Raw genomic sequence first — 13,339 nt, 5'->3', positions numbered from 1 at the left:
TCATAGTATTTTTCATTCAGCCTTTTAGATGCATGGCAGTTAAGAACCAGCTTTGTGAGTTCCAGTGTTTTACAGATACAGCAATGCACAGCTTTCTGCTAAATTATCATGTGCTCTAATAATTATGCATTATGAACAGCAGCTCTGCTACTGTGCTTTGGCATGTTTCCAGCATCAGCAATTGCTTTAACCAGTTATTGCATTAAATATCCACATAGCATTGGCACAGTGCTTTGTGGAGCCTGCAGGAGGGGCAATTATTATTCTGGGCATGTGTCCTGGCCAATTAGGATGCTCAGTCCTTGTGTGATACAAAATATGATACTTTCCTTTTTTCATTATGCATGGAACATCCTTTTTGTGTGTCCTAATGGAGCATTTGAGCTACTTGAGTCCTATATGACAGTTTCTTGTAGGAAAGCCATTTCTCATGTCATTTAGCAGCAGGAGGATGTGTTTCTATTCTATATAAGAGTCTTTGTTAGCTGGATGTCACTGTGACACCTCTGAGGAAGGCAGCAGTAGAGAGCTGGGGGAGTGGAGTGTGTTGAGTGAGAATCAGTCTGGGCAGGCAGCGGAGGAGCTCTGCTCCAGCGCCAGGAGGACTCTGAGTGTTCCCTTGCCTATTGCTTCAAACAAGGAAGCTGAAGTCTTGTTGATGCTTCAGAGAAAACCACTTTGCTAGAAAGCTGTTTCTTTCCTAGAATCGCAGAATCATTTAGGTTGGAAAAGACCATCGAGTCCAACCTTTAACCTAACACTGCCAAGTCCACCACTAAACCATGTCCCTAAGCACCACATCAACATGGCTTTTCAATACCTCCGGGGATGGTGACTCAACCACTTCCCTGAGCAGCCTGATCCAGTGCTTGATAACACTTTCAGTGAAGAAATTTTTCCTAATATCCAATCTAAACCTTCCCTGGCAAAACTTGAGGCTGTTTCTTCTTGTCCACTTCTTACTTGGGAGAAGAGACCAACACCCACCTCACTGCAACCTCCTGTCAGGTAGTTGTAGAGAACAGTAAGGTCTCCCCTCAGCCTCCTTTTCTCCAGGCTAAACAACCCCAGTTCCCTCAGCTGCTCCTCACAGGACTTGTTCTCTAGACCCTTCACCAGCCTCTTATGCTGGTCTTTCAATGTTTTCCTAAAAGCATACTACTAATATTGAGGAAACAAATAGTTAACTATATCCTAATTGCACTCTGTTTCACTGAGTGATAACTTAAAACATTGAGAATGGTTAGGTGTCCCACATGCCGATTCTATTACTCCTGTTTATTTCTCCACAGACTCCTTACAGCAGGACAATCTCCATGAGAGACCACAAAAGAACGTCTCTGCCATACCACCCTGCAGAGGTGCAGGAGGAGTTCAGTTTTGCCTCCTCCTTTCCACTGCCCAGCCACCCCCAAGAGCAGGAGTTTGTGGTCTGGAGCCACCAATCCAGGTAGCATATGTTTGCTGCCATTTCAGATGTCAGGGGTGAGGTGCAAGCCCTCGCTGTAGAAATTGTGCTTGAAAACAGAACTGTTGGCTACAGAGACGAAAAAAACCCCAAATCCTTTTGTGCGTTTCTCCCCTGAAATCCCAGCCCTAGACACACAGCAAATAGTAACTAGGTCTAAACAGGGGATTTTGAATATAGCTGAGCAACTATGCAGCAGCACAATGAAGGCAAACTTAATTTCTATCAGCTGTTCATTCTGAAATGACCTTTAGCCACGTGGCAAACTTGTCCTAGAAGTGTTGGTAGGGCAGACTGATACTTTGGTGATTGAATGAGCCTTACAGGCAGCTCTGATGTGTGTATGTGAGTGTGCAAGAGTGAGAGAGATCTCTGCAGTTTTACATTAAAGTAAAAAAAAAATACAGTACAAACCAAATGGAAAGGACTAAATTTCTGCTGTAGAGTGACACTTTGTGTAGAGTAAAATAGTAGTGTGGCTGCTTAGGCAGAGGTAACATCCAGTGGGCTTTCAAAAAGAATTGCCATGTAGCCTTGGCCATTAGGTGTTTTATTAGATTTCTGTTGTTGGCCAAGAGATGGTGCTGTCGTCACCTGGGACACCCAGATAGAGACTAGTTGAGTCTTCTCCCACTGGTGACAGTAACATAAGGAAAAGAAGGTTGTATGCAATGACATAGTTTGCTATCAGCAATGGACGGAGATGTATCAAGGTAAACATATACCAACTAATAACATCAACTGTCATCTGAAACTGCTGCCCCTCAGGCTGTGTGTGCAGTTCAGATTGGATAGGACAAAGGTCACAGATGCAAACTATCATCGTTAAATTTTCAGCTTGGCTTTGAAAGCTCATTTGAAAGGTGTGCACATATGTATGTGCATCTGTATGCATTTGAAAGGTGCATGCTTGTGCATGTGATGCTTTGCCTTGTTTGCAGTAGGAACGCGAAGGCAGAGACAGGTGTCAGAAGGACTTTGAGACTGCAAAGATTGGTCAGGGATATAAACAAGACACCTCCTCAATAGGTAGACTGATAACAAAACCCCCTTTTTTCCCCCAAGCTTTTAGTTTTAGCAAGTTATAAAAATGGTTATTGAGGGTGATGTATTTCAGGGGAAAGCAAACTAGAAATGACTTGAAATTGTTCTCATCCTCCTGCACCTTCTTCTCCTTCCCTTTTCATCCATTCTTCTGCATCCTTCTGCAGTGATTCACTCTGGGTAACACTCTGTATAGCAATTTCAACGTGGCATTAATTTATGTTGCTAATACAAACATACTTCAGAACCTGGATAAATAATGAAAGTTCTGACAGACCCATATGTATTGAAAGCTCTAGTTGACGCTGTCGTATTATATTCTTTAATGGTTTCCATTTCTTCTTGGAGGTTCAAGCTGTGTATTGCATCAGACTGTCACAAGAAGAATGGTATGATAATGGAAAAACAATGAAATGAAAAGAGCTTTGTTGTTCCTCAATCTGAAATTGCCCTCAGCCTGCAAGCTGGACTTAGTGTGTTTCTGCATGACTAGTAAAAGTGCTGATTGGGACCTAAAAAGGTGGTGCTGGGAATGCTCAGGTGGTGAAAATGAGTGTTTAGTGATTTACACCATCTGCAGACTCTGTTGGGATATGCTATGTGTCCTCACCCGAACCAAAGTCCATTCCAGAAGTGAATCTGTGCCCTTCTTCTCATAGAAATCTCTTGCCTAAAACCAGTAGAAAGCCTAAGTATTGTCTTTCATTGTTAAATTATGATGCCTAGGATGCGTTAAAATGACATTCATGTTTGAAAATTTAGTTTCATTTTCTTTCTCCAGTGGCTTGAAAGGCCCATTCCCCCATGTTAAACCTCATGTAGCCGCACTGAACACAGAGGAACTACACAGTTATAGCTGAAACCACAACGGAATCCCTGGCTTTCTTACTGTTACCTGCACGTCTGCTGCAAAGGGCACTGAGCAGCGTTGGGGGATGCTGTAGTTTTTGTGCACATTGCCTGGCAGTGGGGCCTTTACTGTACCTACACTACCAGTATGTCTTATTTTGAACTTGCAGGACTACTTCCATTCTTTGTTGATTACTTGTTTATCTATCATCTCCTAAATTTTTCTACATGTATAATAGTAAACCTTACAGTCTCTCATTTGCTGAGAATGGGACCAAGAGGAGCTTCTTGTATGCATCCCACCAGGCCACAGTGATGCTGTAACAGCCTTGGCCACGTCCACACCTCCTGAGTAACTGCAGTGCAGAGTCCCCTTGGTTAATGTTTGTTCAGGTTGGCCCATTGCAGTCCTGAGGTGTGTGGCCTCATGCCAGCACTCGCAGAGGCCCAGGGCTTTCTGTACCACTCTAGTGCTTTGAGGATTCACTTCTCCTGCAACAGAGCTGATGTCTCTTTGCCATGGGGTAGCTGAGCATTCACCCTTGTGCCAGGGCCAGGAATGCCTGAGTCAGCTCGGACCCTTCAGGTAAATGCACCCGCAAAAAATGTTTTTCCTGTTTCTGCCCTGAACTTCCCTTTTCCCATCACAGACAGGTGAATCGTCTCAAACAGAAACTGTCTCTGAGGAGAACAAGAGCCTGATGTGGATCCTGCTGAAGCAGCTGCGGCCTGGCATGGACCTGTCACGGGTGGTGCTGCCCACCTTCATCCTGGAGCCACGCTCATTCCTTAACAAACTCTCTGATTACTACTACCATGCTGACCTGCTTTCCCAGTAAGCAGGGTGCAGAGCGTGTCTGACATGGGCACTTTTCTTATATTTGTGAAAATATGTAACAGTTGGTGCTGGATGGGGTGCGTCTGTATGCTTGAAAGGCTCCCAAATTATACCCAGATCGCTGGATTCAATGTAAATCAAGCCAGGTGCTAGCTGCAGTGACCTTTTAAGGATGGACTGCTGCCAGTGAGGGGCAAGGAAAACAGTTAAACTTCAGACAAAACTACCTTTGCAGATGCACATGTTTGCCAGCATTGACTGGAACTGATAGGGGATTCAGCTCACACCAGCATTGGCTGGGACTGATGGGGATTCAGCTCATGCCTTTGAGCGTCTTGCAACAAAGCTGTGCCACCTTCTGGTGTACTCATGCACAGAGGGGGATAGGACAGAGAGCACACAGAATTGTCAACCACTTCTGCCCCCAAAAGCAATATAATTATGTTGGTTGATAAACAAATAAGAAACATCTTTTAACACCATTGATGAGAGAGACCTGCTGGGAGCAGCAGAGTAGAAAATAGAAAATGTTATGCTTGCAAATAGGACCAGCCTTCTCAATGAGATATGCCTGGTGTATTTTAAAACCAGTGTGGACGATATTCAAATAGCAGCACTAGTTACTCATGTTTATTCCACTGCCTCTGGGTAATTTTAGAATCATCGTATTTTCAAGCCTTTTTTGTGGTATTTGTAACATCTGAAGGAAATGGTTCTCCTCAGTGCTGAGATCTAAGAAAAATGCAAGAGGTTTGGAGGTTTTGTTAAATAAACCTCTTTGTGGTGCAGATGATCTTTCTAAATGGATTTTGCAAGTAGTTATCCAGGTTGATTTTCAAATCTGACTAACTGGTTGGAAATACCAGGAACTCTATTTTTCATGTTTACTTCCCACTTCATCTTTGAGTGGGGAGGGGTGGGATGCACTGACCTTGAGAAGTCCCTTCCACCTAAATAGTTGTGTCAAATCTCAAAGTACTGAAAGAGGCCGTGTAGCACATCAGCTTTAAAGATCTTTTAAGGAAGAGGAAAACAAAGAAAAAGAGGGAAAAATAGAATTGTCTTTGATTTTGGTGGCATAAGTATTACTGTTTTCATGACTCACACTGTACTATTAGCTGTAACTAAATGCTAAGGTGAGTGGCAGTCCCACATTAACATACTCCAATGTCCAATCAAGCCTCATACACTCCACAAATCTTATTAGGCTTTTTGCAGGAGTGCAGGGCAAGGGATGCCATTTCTTAAGAGTTTACATGTGTGTTGTATGATGTATGTTACTAAAAAAAATTATTTCTGCCGGCAGACATCTTTTTAACTGGCAGCAGCACAGAAGTTACTTCCCTTTAGTACTGAGGAAATACTATTGAAATTAATGTTATTGTTATACTAGTATGAAATGAATGTGATGTGTGAAGAGTATAAAGAGCATTTTATGTTCTGTCCCACAGGGCTGTCCTTGAAGATGATCCATACAGTCGAATGAAGCAAGTTTTGAGGTGGTATCTGTCCGGCTTCTATAAGAAGCCAAAGGTAAAAGAATACATGAAGTTGGGGTTGTAATGGGCACTGAAATCTTCTGCTGTGATTGTGTATTTCTTTATTGCCTTTCCTTTGACACTTTACGTCTTCTATTGTTCATAAGACTTTGACTATTACTTTTAAAACTGAAGTGGCATTTGCTTTCAGAGTAGATACTGAGTGCAAAATAGTGTTGATCAACCTCAGAGCCTTTGCACTGGTCAGTTAGAAGGCAAAACTAGTCATCAACAAATAACATGTCCTCAGATGCAAGATTTTTCCCTTTGCTGAAAGCAAGTCTCCTTTCTCTTTTCAGGTCTATTAGTACCATAGTGCTATGTTCCCAGATCAGTATGCACCTGCTGCATATAACAGCAGAAATAGTAAAGTTTGATCATCTTGTAAAGCTTTGATCAGGCAGTATTGAAGATTAGGTTGGTCAGAATAGCAGATGAATCCATGGCTCAGATTAAAAGATTAGATTAGAAGGATATATGTAACCAGTTCTTCAGTTTTGATTCTTACGACTGACTTAGTTTAAAACATCAGGGAGAAAATTATTATGCTGGTTTGTGGCCATCTCTGTAGAGCTGGATGCAAATCTTCATTTGTAGCAGGTTTTGATTACTTTGTTTTTCAGGGAATAAAAAAGCCATACAACCCTATTCTGGGAGAGACGTTTCGCTGCTGTTGGTTTCACCCTCAGACAAACAGTCACACATTTTACATAGCAGAACAGGTACGTCGCTTTATTTGGATGCTCAGGTGTTGCCTGCTTGTACCTCCATGCATAAGAACACGCTCCTCATCTCACCCTAGAAGAACTTGGAGTTTTGTGTAAACATCCAGAGTGGGACATGGGGGAAACTAGCTGCTGATCTTTCTTTGTTTTAGATTTGCAGAGATTATGTGAGCTTTGGTGGGCACTCAGGACTATAAAAGCAGATCTCCCATATATAACAATAGCCTATTCAATAAAGAATGAATATCCATGAATATCTCCATGGGGTTCTGCCCTACTGTTTTCTTATTGTTAATAAAACATGGTTTGCGTTGCCTCTGTCAAAAGGGGCATAAAACATGTAACCAAATGCTTTCTTTCTAAGCTTTCTATAATGATTTTAATAGGAGTAAACTGAGGGCTTATCTCTATGTCGTTGGGGATAAATGAAGGGCAAAGCTCACAAGTAAACTGGCCTGACAAAATTTAGTTTGAGATTTACAGTGTTAATAAAGGGATCTGAGGACCGCGTGGACTTTGGTACAGGGACTCCCTGTTTTGCATACATTTTTCTCCTGTTTAATCAAAGAATTTTTATTTTGTTTAATTTTATTTCAGCCATGGCATCCATTTTGTGGAGGATATTCAGATACTGACAAAAAGTTCTGCACTGTCATTTATTGTGTTGAAAATCTAACAGTGTACCTGTTGGCCTAAAAGTAATCTCAAATGCACAAGGACAAGAAAATACAGGGAGGGGCAGAAAGTTTACATATGTAATGTTCTCACATACAATGTTCTCACATATAATGTTGCCTCCTTTAACATTGAAGTTAATGGTACGGATGGGACTTAGAGGACTCTGCTTAGGCCTGCAGCCTCCGTCTTGCTCTTTCCGTAGAGCCTGTGTAAGACCCTGAGGGGCTGCGTATGCACCCACTGCTCTGCTTAGCCTGTAAAGACAGCTATAAATGACCTGTGCCTATTTTTCCGCTAGGTCTCCCATCATCCGCCAGTGTCAGCTTTTCATGTCAGCAATAGGAAGGACGGATTCTGCATTACTGGCAGCGTTCTAGCTAGGTCCAAGTTTTATGGTAAGGCATTAAGCCTAGGCATCTTCCAGGTAACATCGTGGCATTGGTTTTGGTTTGTTTTTCAGTCACTCCTGAGTGTGTTGAGACTTAAGAACAAAGAAATGCTTAAGAGATCTACCACTAGTACACCCTCATTCTTTGTCTTGGCTCCCCTGGGTTTTCCCCATTTTCCCCACTTTACTGATGTTAAAAAAAAAAAAAATCAGATAGAAAAATGGAGAGCTTTAAAAACCTGGTTCTCAGAAAGCAAAGGTTCATGAAAATGTATGGGCAATTGGTTGTCAGACTACTTTGCATATGCTCACGGATGAGTCACTTCATAGCTATCTGATCATCCAACTGATTTTTGCAAAAATCTCTGCATAAATGTAACCATTTATCTAGCACAACTGCAGGCTCTGAAACAGTGTTGCTATTTGAAATAGGTGGGGGTTTTTTAGACAAACACCTCGTAAGTACTGTCTTCTGGTAAATGTATTTGCTGAAACACTTGTAAATAGTCATCGCTGTCCTGGCAGTTTTGTTATTTGGGATCATACACAATCAGAAAAGTTGTGAGAACAGAAGGACCTGAAAACTTTTAAGCATTGGAACTGCTTTATGCATCCCACTAATGACTTAGTTAATCTTCTGCCCTTTCTGCAGCAGGGCTAAATGCCAGACCAAATATGAGCCATACAGCAGAGAGTTTATTAGAACTGCCTGCCTCCAACAGTAAATGATTTGCAGGGTTCTGAATTATTAGCATTTCATCTCTCTTCTTTCATTAGTGACCTACATTTAAATGGAAATGTCTTTCTAAAGTAGGATGAGTGACCAAGCATAACATGCCTTTTTTAATATACATGTATTTGTTCTTTTAAATTCTAGGTAACTCACTTTCTGCACTGTTGGATGGGAAAGCAAAGCTTATGTTTCTAAACAGGGGAGAAGATTATGTAATTACTATGCCATACGCCCACTGTAAAGGTAAGTTATGACTGATCAAATAGGAAGCAAACAGAAGGAATAATATAATGCTATCTTACTAACTTTGCACTGGCTCTCTTCTTCCCTCTCGAATACCTAGCATGGAAGGGACTGGTAATTCCAGGGACCAGTTGCTTCTCACGAGTCATAGCACTCAGCAGAAGACTGGTAATCTTCCCTGAAGTCTTTTTGATTTGTCTGTGCAGAGCTGAGGACAGAATTAGGCCTATCTAAGTTAGTTAACTATGTAGAAACAAAAGAAAAAATACCACGTATATGCACTGCAGATAAAGTGAAGATGGAAAGAATAAGAGTACATTTCTGAGTTGCTGAGGATAAACAGGTTTTCTAAAGTTAACACTGAAATTGTTTAACAGATTTTCTGGCTTTTTGAGAATGAAGGAAATTTCTGACTTCTCTTCTGATTTCTTTGTCAGTCTACTCATAATATTCTTCAGTGTATAAGCTGCCTCAGTATGGCTGATACCTGTTAACTGTGTGGCTTTGCTTTGTTGAGCTGAATGTGCACTGAGTCCAGGGGATGGCTGCTGATTCACTGCTGTAACTTTGCGTTTCTCCGTAGGAAGCTAAGCATTGGTGGCATTTCAGCCACCGTGATAAAATCTCTGCAGCAGTTTGATCCATTTTTGGTTTTTGAATACTTTTTATTTTGGTATGTTGACCTCTAAGTTAATATTTATGGAGGGTCTAGCTACCTGAAAACATTAACTTCTGTAAATCACGCCCTCTGAGAACTGTTCCTGTACATCAATCTTTCTCTTGCCAACCTAACCTCTCCTCTCCTCTCCTCTCCTCTCCTCTCCTCTCCTCTCCTCTCCTCTCCTCTCCTCTCCTCTCCTCTCCTCTCCTCTCCTCTCCTCTCCTCTCCTCTCCTCTCCTCTCCTCTCCTCTCCTCCCCTCCCCTCCCCTCCCCTCCCCTCCCCTCCCCTCCCCTCCCCTCCCCTCCCCTCCCCTCCCCTCCCCTCTCCTTTTCAAATGACCTATTCAGAAAATGGTAAGCCTGCGCAAAAAGGAGTCCCCTACATGACTGCTAGTCTCCCAGATTCTGCTGAATCCCGTTACAGCTCCTCTCTGCCCCATCCACCCTGTGAGAAGCGACTCACTAAGCACTAGTATAAATGAAGTTGCTGGGCACAACTTGCCTTATTTTTTCTTTCCCACTTTCAGCTTGCCACAGGTGTCGTATCAGCACCTGCGAGTTAAGCTATTTCCTAACTAGTGTAATAAATGGGGAATGTGGACTCAGAGGAGTATTCTTCATGCTTATAGTAAAGAGCCATTTCCCAGAAACTTTGGTTTCTGTCTTTTCAAAAATTTAAGCCAAGTAGTGAATTTCACAGAGTGTCAGTGAGAGCCAGTTTGAGTTGAGAAAGCAGATCACTTCCATTGGGGCCTCTCTTAAGCCTCTTTTTTCCCTTTCAGGACTTTTATACGGTACCATGACAATGGAGCTTGGAGGGAAAGTTACCATCGACTGTGAAAAAACCAACCACAGGGCAGAACTGGAATTCAAGCTGAAGGTAAGAGACATTGTGGCCCCCATTTTGAATGGGTCTCAGGCTTGCCCCTGCACTGCAGGCAAGGTTTGACCATACACACCAGATCATTTATGTACCAGCAATGTATGCATGCACCACGGGGTGGCCTACCCAGAGAGGAGGCATCATCCTGCAGTCAGTTTTGCACCAGGAAGCCTGAGTTTTACACATGACTTGTTCACTGCCAGCCAGCTGGCTACTGGCCAAACTCTTCTGAATATTTGGCAATGACAGTGTGGCTTCTGTTTAGGAAGGTACAATTATTTTTGCTTGAAAAATACAGCCAGGTGTACAAACTACTTTGAGGCAAGTTAAGATACGGGTCTTCAGCATAGCCCTCCAGTAGACATCACATACTTACTCTTACCTTGCAGGTATTACAGTGAACTGTACCTTGTGTTTCTTAGGGCTACAGGGCCTTGCCTTGATGGTAGGGTAAGAGCCCTTTTTCAGGCAGATCATTCTGAGTGGCTATCACACTGATGAGCCGCACCGTCATTGCCTTGTACTGAATTGTTCAGGTAGCTATTCCCTCCCCTAGAAAGCCTGGTGATGCAAATTTATGGTATGCAGATAAAATGGAGACATATTTGAGCATTCCTGTAGTTATATGTGTTAAAATTTGGGAGGGAAAGTTATGACCTGTAACTTTTCTTGGACAGTTAACTTGTTTTTTAAGGAGCATCATTTCTCTTCTGTTCCGACAAACAATTTCTTGCCGGGCATAAAATGAAAAATGAAGAACTGAGAGCCTGCAGGACTTCAGAGTTGCAGCCTTGGCCCACATAAATGTGAGAGATTACTGGAGTTAGAGGAGTCTTTTGCAGGCTGCATTTTTCTGGGGGCAATAAGAATTTTCCGTCTTTATTTGCCCGTACAAAGTGAACTGTTTCCCCATGTACTTCCTTGACATTTGCATATACTTGTCTTTAAGGGCTGTTTTTCCCATAGGCCTGATGTACTGTGTCGAGGCCAATGGAATATTTCCCTGACTTTGGTCACTGTCATCTCAAACCTACAAACACTTCAGAGGTTAAAATGCAGACTCTTCTCTTCTGGCTTGAAAACAAAACACTAGTCCAAACATGACTCAGAAAAGTCCCCGTGGATTAATTACATGCTCTACTTTGAATATTTCTTAGTCAACTTTTTTAGTAGAATTGTGAGAAGTTAACCCCCATAACTTTGTATTAATTTGGATATGTACCAATTCTCTGCTGGATTGCATACACTGGTTCTTGAGATACTTGTGATTTCTTTTTCCATGAGTGTTGTGGGAAATGTGGGGTTATATTGTTATTTAGAAAAAAAAGTTCTTCTGCATAAATGTTATTGGAAAGTAGCTGCTAAAATGTTTGAAGAAATGTTGTATGGTATGAATGGAAGAGCTGGTCACTCTATCTCTGCTGTTTCCTGTGTTTGGCAGGCAGGAGGTGAGGGGAATTTTCCATTGTTCTGAGAATCTTTTCCTTGGCTCTGGAAAAACCCTTTTTCTTTTTTTGTTTGCTGCTGACGAGAGCTTCTTCACACTGGAGACTTCACGCAGATGCAGCCATCAGTAGTGCCACACCGTTGTTGCTGTCCCATAAGCAGGAAAAGTCACCAACTGCATTAGTGCTGCTCCTTTTCTTTGGACAAGTCTGGAAGTATAAGGGTGCAGACTGTAATGTGATTCTGGACGATGGGAAGGACTTGCCCACATACACTTAGTCCAATGTCTAGCTGACAATAAAATGCATTTGCAATGAAGGCGAGACCTTGCACTGCTGAATGTTAATGCACCTGAATGCTTATCTCCCTTCCTGCAGCTCCTACAGTGATTTTGGTATTGCAAACAAAGGAGGGCACAATGCTAGACAGTCAAAATCCATCTTAGAATTCTTTCTGCCTTTTCCCAGAAATAGTGGAAATCAAGCAGGTTGCACTTTCCTTCCCCCTGCTGCATCACTGTGTTTGGCTCCCTTCCAGTTCCCACTAGATTGATCATATTTTCTATTTCTATTCTCCCCTGACAGCCCTTCTTTGGTGGCAGCGCAAGCATTAATCAAATCTCTGGGAAGATTAAATCAGGAGAAGAAGTGTTAGCAAGTCTCAACGGACACTGGGTAACATATGATAATCAAAGTTGCTGACTGTTTAAGTGTGCGTGACAGCAGGGTACGTGGGAGGACTGGCAGCCCTTGGCAGGCTCCCTGTTGGAGTGGGGGCAGTGGAGAGCCCATGTCCTGCGTCTTCCCGCCATCTCCTGGGAGTGCTGGCAAGCAGAGCTTTCCGGGCCACACCTCTCAAGGCCATTTACACTTCTTCCGTTGTCCCATCCACCTGCAGCGCGAGTAACATTTGCACTCCCAGAGTCTGGGCCAGTGAGGTGCATTTCCATGGAAGCCAGTGGCTCTGTATTTAGGGTCCCAGGCTGAGGACAAGCACTTATGGCAAGAGACATAGTGCGTCTTACGTGTGATTGTGAAAACCATGAGGCTTCCTTTTGTCTTGTGTTTAATACTTCCCCAGCTACAGCAGTATCAGGGAAGAACTTCATTGTTTTTTAAATTCATTATTTTCACAGCAAACCTTTATGATGGAAGATGGTTATTCCCCTGTTCATGAGATGAAGGACCAAGAGGCAGATTCTGTGAGGGTCTATCTGCATGGGCAGCTCAGATTAGTCAGTAGAGCAGCTAGCACCTTTGCACACCTGGTATCCACAAGTGAATCACTCAAACGCATCCTTAAGCCAAAATCCAGCAAGAATAAAGTTGCACAGTGAAGGACGTTGACTAGAGTTTTGGTTGGGAACTCCTAGTAACTGAGGCAAAAGCAGTGAGCTCTGGCTTTGGGCTGGACACTTAGGTATTTGTCTCAGCTACATTTAGATATCTACACCTTCATTATTGTTGACCTATGCTCCCTTTCCAGTCCATAGAAATTGTCACTCCTTGTGATTATCAAATCACAAGATTTGTCTCATGCTAAAGGAGGTATTTAAAGTAGGTCAGGTGAATTGTGCCTGGGGAAAGCCCTTTCTATAGTAAGGTCCTAACTACAGTGTAGCCTTTGGTGTTGTACTCCTCCCCTCAGGCAATCTGCCTTTTATGTAAAGAGCTAATAACCAGTTTGAAATGGGAGATTTGCCCTTTCTCAGTGTATACAAGGAAATTTGCTCCCTGTGCCTGGGTAGCTTCTGCATTCGCATCTCCCTTTCCTGTAGGATGAGCCTTGGCAATTGAGAGCTGTGCTGGACTGTGGAGTACCTTGTCTGTGGTGGGTCCTGCGAAC

General features: G+C 42.7%; 1 protein-coding gene across 5 annotated transcripts in view; it reads left to right on the top strand.

The window, feature by feature from the left end:
- The window catches only part of OSBPL5 (oxysterol binding protein like 5), a 182,410-nt gene that overhangs the window by 159,480 nt on the left and 9,591 nt on the right, over positions 1–13,339 (top strand). For all 5 annotated transcript variants that reach the window (XM_075754960.1, XM_075754963.1, XM_075754961.1 and 2 more), the window contains exons 10-16: positions 4,012–4,196; positions 5,651–5,732; positions 6,361–6,459; positions 7,439–7,535; positions 8,406–8,504; positions 9,948–10,045; positions 12,079–12,168. In XM_075754960.1, the coding sequence (XP_075611075.1) occupies positions 4,012–4,196; positions 5,651–5,732; positions 6,361–6,459; positions 7,439–7,535; positions 8,406–8,504; positions 9,948–10,045; positions 12,079–12,168 (750 nt within the window). The remainder of the gene's footprint in view (positions 1–4,011; positions 4,197–5,650; positions 5,733–6,360; positions 6,460–7,438; positions 7,536–8,405; positions 8,505–9,947; positions 10,046–12,078; positions 12,169–13,339) is intronic.

Source organism: Balearica regulorum, chromosome 5, assembly GCF_011004875.1.
Source record: "Balearica regulorum gibbericeps isolate bBalReg1 chromosome 5, bBalReg1.pri, whole genome shotgun sequence".
Classification (NCBI taxonomy): domain Eukaryota; kingdom Metazoa; phylum Chordata; class Aves; order Gruiformes; family Gruidae; genus Balearica; species Balearica regulorum.
The sequence above is the reverse complement of the archived record's forward strand: the minus strand, read 5'-3'. Positions and strand labels throughout refer to the sequence as shown.